Genomic DNA, 17,290 nt, shown 5'->3' with positions numbered 1-17,290 from the left:
GACAAGAAGAATTATTAACAATTCAGAGGCTCACAGACCTGAAGATCACAATGAGGCAATGTATAAATGAATCCTTGCAATATAGATGAAGATGAGATAGGAGATATGATGATACTGTGAGAAGAATTTGATAGAGCTCTGATAGATTTATGTTGAAACAGGGCCCTGGGTGTAGATGATATTTCGTCACAGCTACTGATAGTCTTGTGAGATCCAGCCACGACAAAACTATTCCATCTGATGTACAACATATACAAGACAGGCAAAATACTCTAGACTTTAAGAAGAATGTAATAACTCCAATTACAAAGAAAGCAGGTGCTGACAGATGTAAGAATTACTGAACTATCAGTTGACTAAACATGGGTGTAAAACACTACCATGCATTTTTTACAGAAGAATGGAAAAACTAGTGGAAGCCAACCTTGGGGAAGATCAGTTTGGATTCCAGAGAACTGTAGAAATACATAATGCAATCCTGACCCTATGGCTTATCTTAGAAGATAGGTCAAGGAAAGGCAGACCTGTGTTTTTAGCATTAGAGAAAGCTTTTGACAATGTTGACTGGAATACTCTCTTTGAAGTTCTGAAGGTAGCAGGGGAGAAGATACAGGGAGCAAAAGACTATTTACAACTTGTACAGGAATCAGTCGGCAGTTATATAGAGCCGAGGGGTATGAAAGGGAAGCAGTGGTTGTGAAGGAAGTGGTGAATGTTATTCAATCTGTACATTGAACAAGCAGTAAAGGACCTCCAAAGAAAAATTTGTAATAGGAATTAAAGGTCAGGGAGAAGAAATAAAAACTTTGAGGTTTATCAACAACATTGTAATTCTGTCAGAGACAGTAAAGGACTTGGAAGAGCAGTTGACTGGAATGGAAAGTGTCTTGAAAGGAAGATATAAGATGAACATCAACAAAATCAAAACAAGGGTAATTGAACGTAGATGAGTTAAATCAGGTGATACTAAGGGAATTAGATTAGGAAACAAGATACTTAAAGTATTCTGCAAGTTTTGCAATTTGGAGATCAAAATAACTGATGATGGCTGATGTTGAGAGGATATAAAATGTAGACTGACAACGGCAAGAAAAGCATTTCTAAAGGACAGAAATTTGTTAATGCTGAACACAGATTTTAATATTAGTGAGTCTCTGCTGAAGGTATCTGTTTGGAAACATGGCTGATAAACAGTGTAGACAAAAGGAGAACAGAAGCTTCCAAAATGTAGTGCTACAGAAGAATTTTTAAGATTATATGGATTGATCGTGTAACTAATGACGAGGTACTGAATAGAACTGGAAAGACAAGAAATTTGTGGCACAATTTGACCAAAAGAAGGGATTGGATAATGGGACACTTTCTGAGACATCAAAGGACCACCAGTTTAGTATTGGAGGGAAATGTGTGAGTAAAAAATTGTAGAGGGAGACAAGAGATGTATACAGGAAACAGATTCAGAAGAATGTAGATTGCCATAGTTGTTCAGGGATGAAGAGGCTCATACAGGATAGAGTACCATGGAGAGCTGCATCAAACCAGTCTTCAGAATGAAGACGACGCCAACAACAACAACAACAATGCAGTGATGGTTACTAATTTCTTTCACATGTTTTGAACCTTTTTCAAATTAACCTATTCCTTCATTATTGCTCTAAACAATTTTTCCTGCTCCATCACATTTTATTCTTTCAATACACTCAGTTGTTGACACTTACCTGTATTATTGTGACATTTTAAATGTTTTATGCAGTTTTGTCTACAGCTTCCAAGTTAAGCAGTCTAATAAGAATGTTTAATTTGCTAAATGAAATAATTTTGGACACTAATAAATTGCCTCTCATGCACATTAATTAATACAATGACTACTTCAGGTTCCATTTTTATTAACTGCAGCTGTGTTGTTAATAAACCAGAAATTTTCCTCTTTTAATCTCCCTTACCGTTTTATTCCATAAAACATTTCTCATGGACACACAAAGCATTTTTATCAACTTTGGGAAAGTGAAAATGTGAACAGGTAAACATATTTTGTTAATTTTGTCATTATACTTGTGAAATCTGTATCAATCCATAATCGGTGACATATTTACCCTTCACAATTTTGAAGCTTTTCCTCCTCCACCCTTACGTTATTTTTAATAAAGTTCTTTCTGCATTTAATGTGTTTATTGTTAAATTGTCTGACAGGACTGCAGTTTTCTGTGCTGTCTGATTACATGTAAGCCACTAATCTTGTCATATTTTGTATATATTAGAGATACTATTGTTGCCCAGACCTTGCATACAGTCGTCTCTACCTCAAAACAATATTTCTTTACTTATGTTTCTGAGTGATAAAACTGTTGGATTTTTTTTTGTCATTCTTATGGAGATATTCTTCCCATTTTAAAGTGAATGGTTATATAGTGTCTTTCAACACAGAATTTCATAGGAAGTCTTCTGATGATATACCAACCCAACCATACCATAGATATGTATAAACCGTTCAGCTTGCTGAGCTGTCTGAATCTTTACAATTGCTGATGATACCTCCAGCAAAAGGAGTGGAGCCCATATAACAAAACCACCACAGACACAAATATCAATGATGAGCACCTACACTTAATATTTTTGCATTGTATTGTGGTTGTGCAATTCAGAATTTGAATAAAGCTAATTTTTATTATTAGCAACAAATAATTAAGAAGTAAATGAAGTGATAAAATTATTGCTGTCTTTCCTTGACTGGTTCCACTGTCCTCAAGGGTCTCCTTCATGATGAAATTTGCAGAACATGATATGTATATGAATGAATTTGTGCGGAATAAAGTGTTTGTTTACTTTGTTCACATACCTACAGTAAATGATTTGTAAAATAACAGGCAGATAAATTCTCAAAAATGAGTATTCATCATGCAATTCAAGTACAAACACTGAAAGGTACGTTAAATCATAATATGGTGAACTGAGCTTCAGCAGTTATTAATGTGTTGGTATGGTTTTAGCTTATTTTTCATGCAAATTTAATGGTTTGTACACATGTTCCTTCCTTTAGTTATCACCAGTTAATGTCAGTTTCAGTAATAGTAACTCCTTTCTAATTGTCTCTATCTGCTTAGTCAGAATCTTTGTTATACATTGATTCAGCTAAATTTTGGACAATGAAAACATTTCAAATCATCAAATTGTAGCCAGGTGTAGTAGTTTCCTACTTACTCTGCACTGTAACAAATTTGGTCACTCACACATCCAGTATACTGGAAAACGTAAAGTTTTATCATCTTTCTTCATATAATGTAAGCTTTCCTTTTTCATGTTAACAGAATCTTTCGTTGGTTCTTGGTAGAACAACATTATAATAAATGAAAAGCACCAGTTTGCTTCTGTTCTACAATATTGTAGAACAAAAGCAAACTGGTGCTTTCCCTTTTCTTTATGTACATCTTCGTCCATATGAAGATATACATAAAATGACTGGTTACACACACCAAATGCATGCACGTACTAGCAAATTCATATAAGCAAGAGAGGGCTAATTAACTTATCTGGTGGCTTACTTGTTTTGCTAAATGTGCATGTATGGTCCTTTCAGTTGCTGGCTTTTATTTTGTATGTGAATGCATATCAGGAGGGAAAATGAATGTGTTTATTTTTTTAATTTATCTTGAACTAAATCTGTCATTATCTATCCAAAACATTTAATTATAAAAAAAATATTATATATAAAAGTTATTTACAGCTCATAAAGAAGAAAATGTACAAAATAAATAGGAATTATTGGTTAAACATCACTGTCAGTAGAGGGCTACTTAGCCATCACATTAAATGCATTTTGTCTTAGGTTTAAAGGTAAATACATTTAACTTATATATAACTGAGATTCATTTTCACAGCATCTTTCACAATGATCCTGAGCAAATACCCACTTCACAGTGGCACTTTTAAGTAGATATTACGCAACAAAATAATTATAACACTTAGAATTAAGCTTCACTTCGGCGTAATTTGAAATTTCCACTGCAAATGTCCCTCAGAATCCGTTCAACGGCAGCATATTGTCTATCTGGTGAAAACCTTCTTGCTCTGCCTCTACCTCTGCTTCCACTTGTTTTGTTTTGCTCCTTCTCCTCTTGAATTCGCCTTTCTTCTTCTTTCCTTTTCTCTTCATTTTCCTGTTGCAAAAATAGGGCATTATCAAAACAGTTATTTATCAGATTAAATGTAGTAGGGAATTGTTATTTATTACTTAAAATAATGAATAAATATAAGGATAATATTAACTCATAACTGAAATGTCAATTATGACAGCAGTGAGATATGTCTTATTCCCCAACTATGTGAGACAAATGAACCATGGCTTCAGAAGTAAGATAAATATTGCACTCTTTTGCTGTTAACATTACACAATTTAAGCTGCCAACAAATACTGCCTTTTTACAATCTGAAATGTATGGGAAGATTTAAATGCTAAAGGAACACCCAACTTAATGATCAGAAACTCACCAGTCGAGCTCTCTCAATTATATTAAAAAAATCAGCAAACAAACTGAAACATTCTTCAGGCTGAAATTTCTTTGGATCTTCACAGAAATGCTTAGCTAAAGCATTGGAACAACCTTTCACCTTTTCCATAGCCTGCTGAAGTTCATTACTACATTTCAAAGCCGATTTCAAGAAATCTGTGAATAAATGAGCAAAACAGATGTTAACTGCAGCAGTCACAAGTTACAAAGTGAAAGTGAATTGTAGTTAGATTTTATATCATTACAGAAAATTGTGGAAGGAGGAGTATTTATTCTCAGAACATAATTATTTAAATGTATAGTAACTAGTATGTTAATACCTTTGAATTCTGACCGGATTCCACTTTTATCTTTCTTCAGCTGCGATTCAACATGTTTGACATCACTGGTAACTTTCATCACTTCTTCCTGAAGCAACTCCAATGATATCCTGAAACAATATGGACAACTTTCAGTCCACACATTTTATTGGAAACAAAGGTGATTCAATTTTTATAAGCACAATGGTTTTATGTATGTGCAATCATGGTCAGATATGGTGCAAAGTCTCTAGAGCACTAGGGTATCTTGAAACACTGAATAAAGTCTAAATATTTATAGATATATAAGATGTGGGGGAACTAAATACAAGAAGAACTTTTGGCAAATGCAGAGAACAACCACCAGAGCATGGGGATAATGCAGTATGACAAGATTGGCAGTACTCAGGTGAAAATATGAATTGAAATTGGGGAAAATGTGTAAAAAAGACAAAGCAGATTTCAAATACATGGTGTACTAGAAACCTCTAATGTGAACACAGTCAATAATAAACATATACAGAGCAAGATTTAAACATTGTTAAGTCATAGGCATGTTTAAGCATTTAATGCTCTTCTTTGTACTTGAATTAGTTAGAAAATCAGTTTTCTAGGCAAGTTTCTTATCAGAGTTAGATAGCCTCATACATATCCAATAAATATTGATCTACACATTGTGACTATCAGACTCTTACCTTGCTATTTCTTTCATGTTGCTCATCTCTTCTGTGAATTGTAATATTTCCTTATTGTTAGCTTCTGCAACTTCTACCACATAGTGCAAGAATGTCAGTCTTGGTTTGTTTGCTTTTATTTCTAAGAGCTTTGGTAGTGTGCTGAGTGTAAAACCTGCTGCATTGCCTGCATAGCTTCCCTGCAACAAACAAACAATACATTGCAAAATATTACTTCGCCCATTGTGTTAGGTTACTTCTCACAGAAACATTATATGATGAATACTTACAGCATTTATGTAATTTCCAAGTTGAAGTACTAATGCTAGAAATTGTTTCAAATGTTCATTAGTCATCAGTTTATTGCATGCATCTGCAACAGCCTCTAGTTGTTCTTTCAGTTCACATGTTCTTGAAGGAAACTCTTCTTTCTGCAAATTAATTGATGCACAGAAATGAGTCAGGATTTATTACTTTTTATTTTGTTAACAATCTCACATCATCATGGAAACATGAATTTTTACTTACAAGCAACATTGCCCTAACCCTAAGGGCAAATGAAGGTACTTCTGATAGCTGTAGATAAAATTTCTCTGCTTCTCCTAAACGGTCCAAATCTCCAGAATAGGATCTGACTGAAGTCAACTGTAATAGGTAAAACAACCTCTTAGTTGAATTATAATTTGTGAGCCCCATGTAATTGTATCTATTTTACTGTAATTTGGATTAATAACTGATCTAAAATTAAAACTGTCATATATTACCTCTTTTTCTGTGGGAAGTAGTGGCAAGAGAGCTCTTAGCTTCTCAGTGCCTATATCATCTCCTTTGAGGTTCTTTATAGCTTCTATGACTGCTTTTCCTCCTGATTTGAACTGTTTTAGATAAATGTTTACTGCCAAATCTCTCTTGGTTTCCAATAAAGTGATCTTGGGATTTATTGGTGATGGAAGTGTTCCTGGAGAAGACTTTGGACGTTTCACATTGGCTGTTTTCTGACAGAACAACTCTTCCATTTGCTTGAAATCAACTGTAAGATTCGTTGCTTTGCTCTGCATTTCTGTCCATACTGATTCACCTGCAAATAATTAGACTTCTTGTAGGGTGTTTGTTGGCAGTAAATGATCAAAAAGTTTGTTTTTATTCACAAAAGGCAAATAAAATCATTGTACATCTTGCTGTCAATGCCATTTTTTATCACAGAATTTACAGAAAAAAATCAAAATATTGTCTGTGCTTTCTGTATTTATTTAAACTCTAACAAATTATATTCTGCCATGTATTTATTATAACTGTAACAAATTATATTCTACCATGAAATGAATAAAATCATTATCTTGCTTACCTATGACAGAGCTTGGGAGTTTTGTCCAGTTTAGGGTTCTCATCTTCCGCCTGGGCAAAGGTAGCGTGTTACACTTGTCTTTTACTGGTGTCCAAACACTTGCAGAATCTGTTAAATCTGCTGGGAGTGAATGTCTTGTTGGACAAGTGAGGTAGCCAGATGTGACCCGACGTGACACTGGGGTTTCAAAGTTGTTATTGGGAATTGGAGGAGGTGGAGGAACTTCTTTTTCAGAATTAGATTCTGCAAATGGTGATGGTGGTGGAAGACCTGAGACTGATGGAATCACTGGATTGAGAGCAAGAGATGGCATTGGTGGTGGTGGTGGTGGTGGTGGTGGTGGTGGTGGAGGTGGTGGTGGAGGAGGAGGCGGAGGTGCTGATACTGATCCTGCTGGTTCTGTTGATGACAGTTGCTGCTGTGTGGCCTGATCACTGAGTTGTACTGCTTCTCTAACATTGTTCAACTCAGTCTGAGTAGCCACTGTGCATGTCTCACGGATATCTTCTGATCTTGGCACGTTAATACTCCAGCACCTCCGAACACGTCTTTTATAATTTTGTTGAGCCATAACACTGTTGCTGTGTACTGGTTTTTTATAGAAAGAAAATCCAGGTGTTATAGCTTCAGACGAAAGTGCCTCAAGAGCTTCCCACACATTGTCCCTGAAATAATATAAATTACTTTAGTATCATACTATTGGTAGTTTATGATATACTGTGTGCACATTTCAATGAGTTAGAGCAAGCTTTCAGTATCTGCATGCATAATCAAGCTTATCGTACCTCAACTAATATGTAAAGAATTTCAGTTGTAAAGTATAAGCTCTGATAACTTACGCATTTGGGTTTGTCGGATCTAGCTGTGCAAGGTTTTGTAGCATGGAGTAGAACCAGACAGCCTGTGGTCTGTCTGCTATCTGTTGGAAGATACATAAAGATTATTAATAATTACTCTATTTGCTTTACAACACAGTGACTTATATTGCCATTAAGTACTTTCCACGCGGGAAAAATATATTTAAAAACAAAGATGATGTGACTTACCATACAAAAGCGCTGGCAGATCGATAGAAACACAAACAAACACATACATACACACAAAATTCAAGCTTTCGCAACAAACGGTTGCTTCGTCAGGAAAGAGGGAAGGAGAGGGAAAGACGAAAGAATGTGGGTTTTAAGGGAAAGGGTAAGGAGTCATTCCAATCCCGGGAGCGGAAAGACTTACCTTAGGGGGAAAAAAGGACAGGTATACACTCGCACACACACACATATCCTTCCACACATACACAGACACAAGCAGACATTTCAGTCTGCTTGTGTCTGTGTATGTGCAGATGGATATGTGTGTGTGTGCGCGAGTGTATACCTGTCCTTTTTTCCCCCTAAGGTAAGTCTTTCCGCTCCCGGGATTGGAATGACTCCTTACCCTCTCCCTTAAAACCCACATCCTTTCGTCTTTCCCTCGCCTTCCCTCTTTCCTGATGAGGCAACAGTTTGTTGCGAAAGCTTGAATTTTGTGTGTATGTTTGTGTGTCTGTCGACCTGCCAGCACTTTCATTTGGTAAGTCTCATCATCTTTTTTTTAGATTATATAATATATATATATGAAGAAAACAAACATTTACCTTTTTGAATATAGTTTCAAACAATTGGTGATGAGTAAGCTGTTCTGTTGATTCTAATTCCAACTCATCTTTGTGTTGGTGGTTAGTGAAAGCTGAAACTTGGATCTGCAACTCTTTATCATCAATTGCACGTAGTGAACTCAGTATGGGTCCAAGACCAAGACCTATTAATATAAAACATGTATTTTAGATGTAACATTTTCTATTATGAAATCACAAATTAGGTAGAACTAGTCAATTTTCTTCCAAATTTTGCAAAAATACAGCAAATGCCACAATAAGGTATGAATGGGTAATTACTTACCAAGGAATTCATTTCTGACTCGTACACGTTTCTGCAAGTTATTGCAGCACAGAGTGAGGCAGTTGATAAATGACAGAAGTCTGGTCTGATATGCGACATTTTCTGTGTTACGAAGTTCATTCATTATTATATCAAATCTGTAGCGTTGTCCACGTGTAACCTATTCAAAGGAAAAATTATTTAGTATGAGTCGTAAAACGGTGCATGTATTAAGCAGTATAATAATGTTATGTTCTAGTAACTTCTTGCTTTAATCCCAAAAGATACACAATTAAAGAACACTTACAAAAAAATTATGTTTTATGTACTTTGTGGACACTAGCTGCAAACTGCAATTATGCAACTAGTGATGGAACTGCTCTCTGACCTTGCATTTAGTCAGTTCTTGCATGGAAGAACAAGAATATTTACCTTTAAATGCTGTAGAGCATCAAGAGCCATTGCATGTCCTTTTGAAGAATACATGCATACAGCACAGAGAAGTTCATAAACTTGCATCTTGACTGTGATATTCTGAGACTCCAGTGCTGTAAAATTAAGAGAAGTGATGTTGAATTCATTGTAAGACCAAATAATACAAAAGGTTAAGTGAAAAATAATGAAATATGCAAGCAATGTGAGAAACTACTTGGGAGTATAAGTATGATATTAACTCAAGGGAAATTATTGTCATGTGGTGATTTAACTGAAACTAAATCTCTTTTCTACACTGCAGTTATTCAATTGAATGTCAGTATTTGTCCCCTTTGCCATATGCGTCGGTAGCAGTGAATGGAAATTGTAGACATTTAACTGGTTCCCTAAATGCTAAAAATGTGTTGGCTATTACACTGTTCATTATATGGCACAAAAAAATACTAGTTATTAGTGTGCGACTATTGAGTTCGTAGGTAGTCAGTGGCAAAGTGCCACACTAAAATCCAAAGGTCTCAAGTTTGTTGATGCCTAATATGCCAAGTTGCATTGTAGTTTGGAACCCATGTTAGTCTTTAGATTCCCTTGTAACTGCTTGGGTAAGACAGTTCAAAGATCAGAGGAAAGCAGCACATACCACCTCCAACAGGATCATGCCTAGAAAGCACAATGGTGTTCAAAACAATCTTCAGATTGATGACTATTTTATTTACTTTATTTAGGTAAAATGAAGTTACTCTTGACTGCTGTCAGAAAGATCGATATCTGTATTGCCTGTCAATGGGCACGTTACTCATAAGTAGGCACAAACACTTAGCACTGCCTATGTTATGAGGCTATCAGAACTTCCAGTAACTAAAAAGGTATAACTGGCTTATCTTTTAATTGATTCTTTTTGTTGTTATGAAAATGGCCGAATTGCATGTATCTTTAATGAACACTGAAATCCACTAACAAAAGTAAAATTAATAAAATGTTAATGCATTCATACAAAAGTAACATTATTTGTACCCCTCCCCAGGAAAGAACTGATTAATTTATAACAAGGGAGGAGAAAGAGGATTAAGGACTCTAGAAAGAGCCCCCACAGCTGTATCATAGTGCAAAATATTAACTACATGTGCATTGTGCTCTGCAAAATGTGCCTCTTGGCACTCTTAATTAGTGCACAAGGAAGACAGCAGTGTACATTTTCATATGCGTTTTTCCATTTCTATCATTGTTCTCTCAAGACTCTCATGGAAATGACACTATTGGGATTATTAGAGGACATCATCTCAAAATATTGAAAGTTGCTCTTTGTGACGTGCACAAAACCTTCAACATACCTTAGAGGTTTATTCTTCCTACAGTAGCTAAATTGTACCGATCATCTTCCTGTGGTCTGTGCAGTTGTTCTACCTTCTTATTCAATGATTGTTTCAAATAGAATACTCTAACTTTGAAATCATATAGATATAAAGATCTGAAGGAATATCAAGCATGTATATTTAAGACACTTTTTTGTTGACAGTTCCAAGGAATTACATTTGTGCTAATACTGTACCAAAGCTTGTTCTAGGTCTTTAATGACAAAACTGGAAGGTAATTGATGCAGTTACGTATTAGTAACTGAACCATCAGTCACCTGAAGGAATTTTGGAAAAACCTAAATAAGAATGGACGTAAGATTACATATGCCCTACTCCACATCAGTTCAAGTCAAGTGCCCTAAAAACTGTGCAAGCTAAATAAGTACAGGTATAAGATTATTTGTACCCTACTCCACTTGTAATCCAGTCCAGTGCCCTGAAAACTGTGCGGCCTCAGCAAATATTTCCACAGGGGTCACTTTCCTGGGTAGGGCACACTATTGGCAAATTGTGATTTGACCAGATAATAAAAGAATTTTGTGCAAAAATCAAGAGTCTGCGCTACAGCTCTGGTCTGGCACTCACTTTCAGTGGCATATCATCGATCTAGAATACTTTCGCATTCTCCCAGTAAACCGCCATTTGGCGTTTGTCTTGTTCGATGATATGACTATGTATTTTTTCCATTCTAACTGTCTAGAATTTTGTTCAAGCCACCATACTTGACACTGACAACAAATAACTATTAACAAAATAGCAATCACAATCTGCCTGAGCCTATTTGTAGGTCTCTTGCCATTCATTACACAATAAGACTGTGATATTTTAAGTTTTCCCAGTTTTGAAAAAATATTTTGTGTGTCTCATCAGTCTACATATTAAAGCTGTACCAGCATGGACTACCGCAATGAGCCCATATGGGAATTGTACAAACATCTGGGAGATAAAATTTGCAGAGTAACGATATATGAAGTGAGGTTCAGTTGAAAGCAAAGCCAACAGCAGCCTACGAGCTATTGGCAAAATACTGGGAAAACTGTGATCTGTTCACAGAAGATATTGTTTATATGGATTATACTGAAATACTGATGAAGTTGACAGATCGGTGTCATATGTGGTCAAGAGGAACATTGAAAATATACAGTGAGGGAAAGGATGAAATATGAGAGCTTAACGTCCAGCCAATATCAAACTCATTAAGGGGCAGAGTACAAGCTCGGGGCATTTCGAGGGTGAGGAAGGAAATTGGCAATGCCATTTCAAAGGAACCATCCCTGCACTCGCCTGGAATGATGTAAAGAAAATCACGGACAACTAAAATCTGGATCATTGGGTGTGGATATGAACCTTCATCACCCTGAATGTGAGTCCAGTTTGGTAGCTACGGTGCCACTTCACCCAGTAGTGTGTACAAAGAAGAGCAGCGTGCATGATCACATATTACCTTAAGGAGGGGGGGGGGGGGGGGGGGGGGGGGAGAAACCAGTGAAGTATACTCATCTGTGAGGCAGATGCTAATACATAGCAGAAAATGCCAAGAACTAGTTTTCTGGTAAGTCTGTACGAAATTTGACTCTTGTTGTGAGTGTAGTGGTACGCATTGACCACTTAAAACTTGCATACAAGTATATAACCAGTCATTTTGTACTGCGGTCAGTGAGTGGAGTGAAATCAGTCCCTTATACGTCATGGGAGGACACAAAGTAACGTATATCTCACTTGCTCGATAATTTCAGAGCGTTAATTTAGACGTATCCAAACAGCAAAATCTTTGGCTAGCTGATATAATCGTCTGCTAAATGTGTGACTTAAATGAATATGTTACACAATGTCCGTCATCGTACCTATATGCCACTAGGATTACATCTAACATTCGTGTCCGCCGCCAGTAGCTGAGTGGTCAGCGCGACAGAATGTCATTCCTAAGATAACAGTGAAATGTCAAACAGTGTATTTCATGTAATTAATGTGCTCTCTCACTCACATTCTCTCTCTCTCTCGCTCTCTCCATTCAAGGTACGTTTTTTTTTCTTTGTTTTGCTGCGTTTGTTCCTGTGATATATATGTATATATAATTTGGGCTCATCATGTGCCTCAACGTAGCATGCCTTTTTGTGACTTTGTGGCTTATAATAATTTTAACATTAGACATTCTTTGCCCCAAAATTCTGTGAACACTGTTGCGTCCACCCTTACGCAGTAGATTAATAACCTCCTTTATTCATTAATTTATTCACATAGATGTTCTGGTCTATATTCCCCTCTCCACTTTGGCAACGATATAGCGAACATGCCAAAATAGGTGCATTTCTAATACCATACAGAATTTTTAAAAAATTTTAAATTCAAAATACAAAAAATCGAAGTACGCAAGTTTGTAATTTAAAAAAAAGACATTAAACAAAAGACAGGAAAAATTATTCTGAAGGACACTCAGAGAATAAAAGTGTTGTAACTCATCCAAAACACTACTAAAAGAGCAATCAGAACAGAAACGAGAAAATGTACATCACCGTTCAATAATCAAGCAAACCATTTCATGTAAAAATCTGTAATTGTTAAAAATTGTAGAAGTTTATATACGTTAAAAAATAGGGCCCGGGTTAAATTCCCGGCTGGGTCGGAGATTTTCTCCGCTCAGGGACTGGGTGTTGTGTTGTCCTAATCATCATCATTTCATCCGCATCGACGTGCAAGTCGCCGAAGTGGCGTCCAATCTAAAGACTTGCACCCGGCGAACGGTCTACCCGACGGGAGGCCCTAGTCACACGACATTTATTTCATCTAACATTCATTACCGCATTAACGAGGAACTCAGCGAAAAGTCAAAACCTAGCCACAAAATACGCGGAACATTGTCCACATTCACAAGGGTTCCCTGGATCAGTAACGCTCACTTCGAATGGGATCCATTCCCGTTGTTCGGTCGCACACACGCTTTTCTACCGGCCTGACGGGCGCGGCAAACTGCGGGGCGTTTTACCTTGAGGGCTACAGCCATCCCTGGCCATCCTCCTGAGCTGCGCCGCGCTGAGCGCCAGACGGCAGAGCATCGCCGGCCGGCGGTCCATGGTCTGCTGCGAGGGTGCGCTGGTGCACGCGCCGCGGCCCAACACGGACTGGAGGCCGCGGCGGTGCCCGGCCGCCGCGCCGGCAGCCGCGGGAACCCTCCCCCACCACTCGACCACCAGCCCCTCGGCTTCCTGAGCTTCGCGGTACGCACGCACGCGAATCATTTTGACGCACACTTTTAAGCGCGTGAGTAGTAGTACGGCAGGAGTGAATTTACACGATGTTGTGATTCTTCAGCTTCTCCCGGCGTATTTGTTGCTCGAACAGTCCACGAGTATACTGCCGGTTCATAGTGTCCAACGGGCACAATATTTCGGCGACCAGACATGTCGCCATCGTCAGGTGCGCTGACGAACTGAGCTCCTGAGAGCGGGCGGCCGTCCTAAATCCTGACGATGGCGACATGTCAGAACGCCGAAATATTATGCCCGTTGGACACACTGAACCGGCAGTATACCCGTGGACTGTTCGAGTTACACGAAGTTGTTCAGCATGTGGGTTCATTACAGTGTTGACGCATCCAATGGCCAGTGGATCTTCATAGTTTGCACGAATGAGAATTCTTTGCACCGAGGACTGATTTCTCCATGCTTAATTACGGGGCTAAACCAAACTATTTACTAGCTATGTTAGACGAACGATTTTCAATGCTGTCACTCGTACCCCAGAGTCACAAATATCTGAGACCGTAGCTGTGCAATAAACTGCCACGAACAGAAAAAACTCTGCCTCTAGATAAATTTAAGCAGGTATTAGAGACTTGGATTGAAATGAAAGCATACTTTCAGCTGAATTCCTACAAAGTAGTTAGAGTACCATTAATTAGAGTATCATTAATATGAATAGCTAGTAAATGACTCTAGTTCAAAGAAAAGTCTACTATCTGTTGTTTACTTGCTCTATAATATATAGATACAAATCGCGCAGTTGTAAAGGAAGAATGATATGCTTGTACATACACAAGATGATCTCGTGACGATGATACTAACTTTTAGGGGTGATGGGGAAGGGTAAATCTATCAATCTCAGGCAAAAACATCCTGATCCCGAAACGATCGAGTCGAAAATCGTTCCGATACCTCTGACAGTCGAATACATGTTCCTTACTGTTGCTGCTAAGATTGTAGCGTAGGCAGCTTTCAATGGTGGTAGTGTGGACCAAAACAAGGAACAAAAAGTCCACTATACATGCACTGTGAAATGCATACTTAAAGACTTATGAACACTTTTCCACCTTCCGATACTGTGGAATACGTATTTCTTCTACTGCAAGCTCTTTGTTTCGATATTTTAAAGCGCTTATACCTCTTAAGGCACGCATTTTAGAGCTCATATTTACTGGACTTTTTTCCCTTGTTTTAGTCCATAGTACCACCTCTGAAAGTTGCCTACCCAATATCTTAGGAACAACAATATTGGTCTGCTGCCCCGGTCGCAGGTTCGAATCCTGCCTCGGGCATGGATGTGTGTACTGTCCTTAGGTTAGTTAGGTTTAAGTAGTTCTAAGTCTATGGGACTGATGACCTCAGATGTCAAGTCCCACAGTGCTTAGAGCCATTAGAACAATATTGGTACATGAATTCCACTGTCAGAGGTATCAGAACAATTTTCGTTTATAACTTTCAACTCGGTCGTTTCCAGACCAGAATCCATTATCCCCAGATTGATACATTTACCTTTCTCCATCATTCCCAAAAGTCTGTAATATCATCACGGCATCACCCCGTATACGTGTAATGAGAATCGCTTTTAAATATATGTATTTGTCTGTAAATGTACTTATGTAAGCATTGGCGAAGCCGACTGCATGGAAAACATGCTGAAGCTTATAAGAAATCTGTTCTCTTCGAACAGTGTGTCTTTCTCACCAAGAGAAAGTTTTATTTTTGTAAAACTTAACTACAGGCATGTATGTTCTGTGGTTCTGTCATAGTAACAGCGTCTTTTGCAAGATAGCTGTGATTTTGGCGTACGAAAAGTAAGCTGCCGTTCCAAGATGGGAGTAGGCCAAACACTAGCTGCGAAATCATAGCAGCTTCTTCCAAATAGTAGTAGCTAGTTCCAGCCTTTTTTCTCGTTGGTATGAACCTAAAAAATGTGAACAGATCTCCTCGATAAAACGTTTCCAGGCATGTGACCGTGTCGTCGTGCTATTTAAAACCAACAATCTGACCAGTGTTCCAGGTCTACATCACCGCGATGAAAGCCACGTGCAACAGTCATTGAAACGTGACTCACCGATTTCCGTTGTCGAGGTGAGGTCATGTCTACGTGTGGAACCAGTGTAGGTAACTTTTACGATGTTGTGATAAAAGCACTACGACTGATAAAGAGAAAGGGATGTAATGTTTAAGGTACGAGAATCGTATTCGAATGTGCCTAGTTCAGATCTCCTCCCGAGTAAGGGATACTGCGGAATCTACTTCTTCCTCCATTTTTTTTTCCTATCCTAGCTAGCGCTCCATCTAAATGAACCTCGTCATTTACTACGACGTATATCGGAGTCCATTTCCTCCTGAAAATGGCGAGGGATCCTATGCGTAAATATCCCGAAATGTAGGTCTTTTGGTACCCTCGGACGACCTTTCAATCAACAGAAACACGAGTCAGGAAATTCCGGAATGCACTTTAGACAGTAGATATTGCACTTACTTCAAGTCTTCTAGGTGCAATTATCCTTTTTTGTGGGGCTCTGTTACCACGTCAACACAACAGTTATGGAGGAAGATGAGTGTGTGGCGCGTTTCGCTATTTTACAGGAAATACTGTCCTGGTTGTTGGGTAGCCGCGCCATATTTATTGATTCTGAACTAAAATAGATTACTAGGCGACATTATCTTAACTATATAATCATATAATTAAGTACACGTTGACAAAGAATTATTTGGATGCAAGTCAAAGCGGAAAAAATGTCGCTGAAATTAACGGGAGAAGTGTAAAAAACCTGCCATAGAACTGTGCAAACCTACGCTTTTAGAAGCTTAAAATTGTACTATTATCGAATAAGCAACGGTTCAGGCTAATAATCGTTATGTCGGCGTCGTTTCTGCCGTTTATTGTTTGTCCTGTGTCGCTGTACCGTGTTCCAACGTAATTTTAAGAGTAAAATCTGATAACGATTTTAAAAAATAATGTAAATAACTGTCGTGATTATTCAATTACTCACTGATACTGAATTCATTGATTAAAACAAGTTTGTTACCTACAACACTTGTTACTGACAAGGACGCCGGATGGCCTAGTGGGCTAGTTTCAGGCTTTGCCGAGTGACGTCACCACAGGCGCTGCGCTTGTTAGATGAAAAAAGTAGTGGATATACAGCGTGAGTCAGGAGGAAAGGAATATGCCTTAAGGGGTGATAGTATCACTAATCCTCAAAAAAAAATTTCATATGGACATGTGCCCTATTCCGATTGGTTTTCGAGATAGAATACATTTATCATCTACAAATAGTTTGCCGGCCGGAGTGGACGAGCGGTTGTAGGCGCTACTGTCTGGAACCGCGCGAACGCTACGGTCGCAGGTTCGAATCCTGCCTCGGGCATGAATGTGTGCGATGTCCTTAGATTAGTTAGGTTTAAGTAGTTCTAAGTTCTAGGTGACTGATGACCTCAGAAGTTAGGTCCCATAGTGCTCAGAGCCATTTGAACCATTTACAAATAGTTTCTGTATCATTCGAAAATTGTCATTGTTTA

General features: G+C 38.0%; 1 protein-coding gene across 4 annotated transcripts in view; it reads right to left on the bottom strand.

Annotated features, from left to right (window-relative positions):
- Positions 1-3,667: 3,667 nt before the first annotated feature.
- LOC124545171 (inverted formin-2-like) overlaps positions 3,668-17,290 on the bottom strand; it is a 405,109-nt gene continuing 391,486 nt past the window's right edge. For 2 of the 4 annotated variants that reach the window (XM_047124019.1, XM_047124029.1), the window contains exons 3-14: positions 9,169-9,284; positions 8,758-8,917; positions 8,454-8,617; positions 7,663-7,742; positions 6,824-7,488; positions 6,243-6,556; positions 6,007-6,123; positions 5,769-5,909; positions 5,500-5,678; positions 4,826-4,935; positions 4,486-4,661; positions 3,670-4,154 (exon numbers count right to left, since the gene is read on the bottom strand). In XM_047124019.1, the coding sequence (XP_046979975.1) occupies positions 3,966-4,154; positions 4,486-4,661; positions 4,826-4,935; positions 5,500-5,678; positions 5,769-5,909; positions 6,007-6,123; positions 6,243-6,556; positions 6,824-7,488; positions 7,663-7,742; positions 8,454-8,617; positions 8,758-8,917; positions 9,169-9,284 (2,411 nt within the window). In that variant the 3' untranslated portion in view covers positions 3,670-3,965. Of the gene's footprint in view, positions 4,155-4,485; positions 4,662-4,825; positions 4,936-5,499; positions 5,679-5,768; positions 5,910-6,006; positions 6,124-6,242; positions 6,557-6,823; positions 7,489-7,662; positions 7,743-8,453; positions 8,618-8,757; positions 8,918-9,168; positions 9,285-13,506; positions 13,631-17,290 lie in introns of those variants that run through there. The other 2 variants (XM_047124040.1, XM_047124011.1) reach the window with 2 other exon arrangements.

The sequence above is a fragment of the Schistocerca americana genome, chromosome 1, assembly GCF_021461395.2.
Source record: "Schistocerca americana isolate TAMUIC-IGC-003095 chromosome 1, iqSchAmer2.1, whole genome shotgun sequence".
Taxonomy (NCBI): Eukaryota; Metazoa; Arthropoda; class Insecta; order Orthoptera; family Acrididae; genus Schistocerca; species Schistocerca americana.
This window is presented reverse-complemented; position numbering and strand designations above follow the sequence as displayed.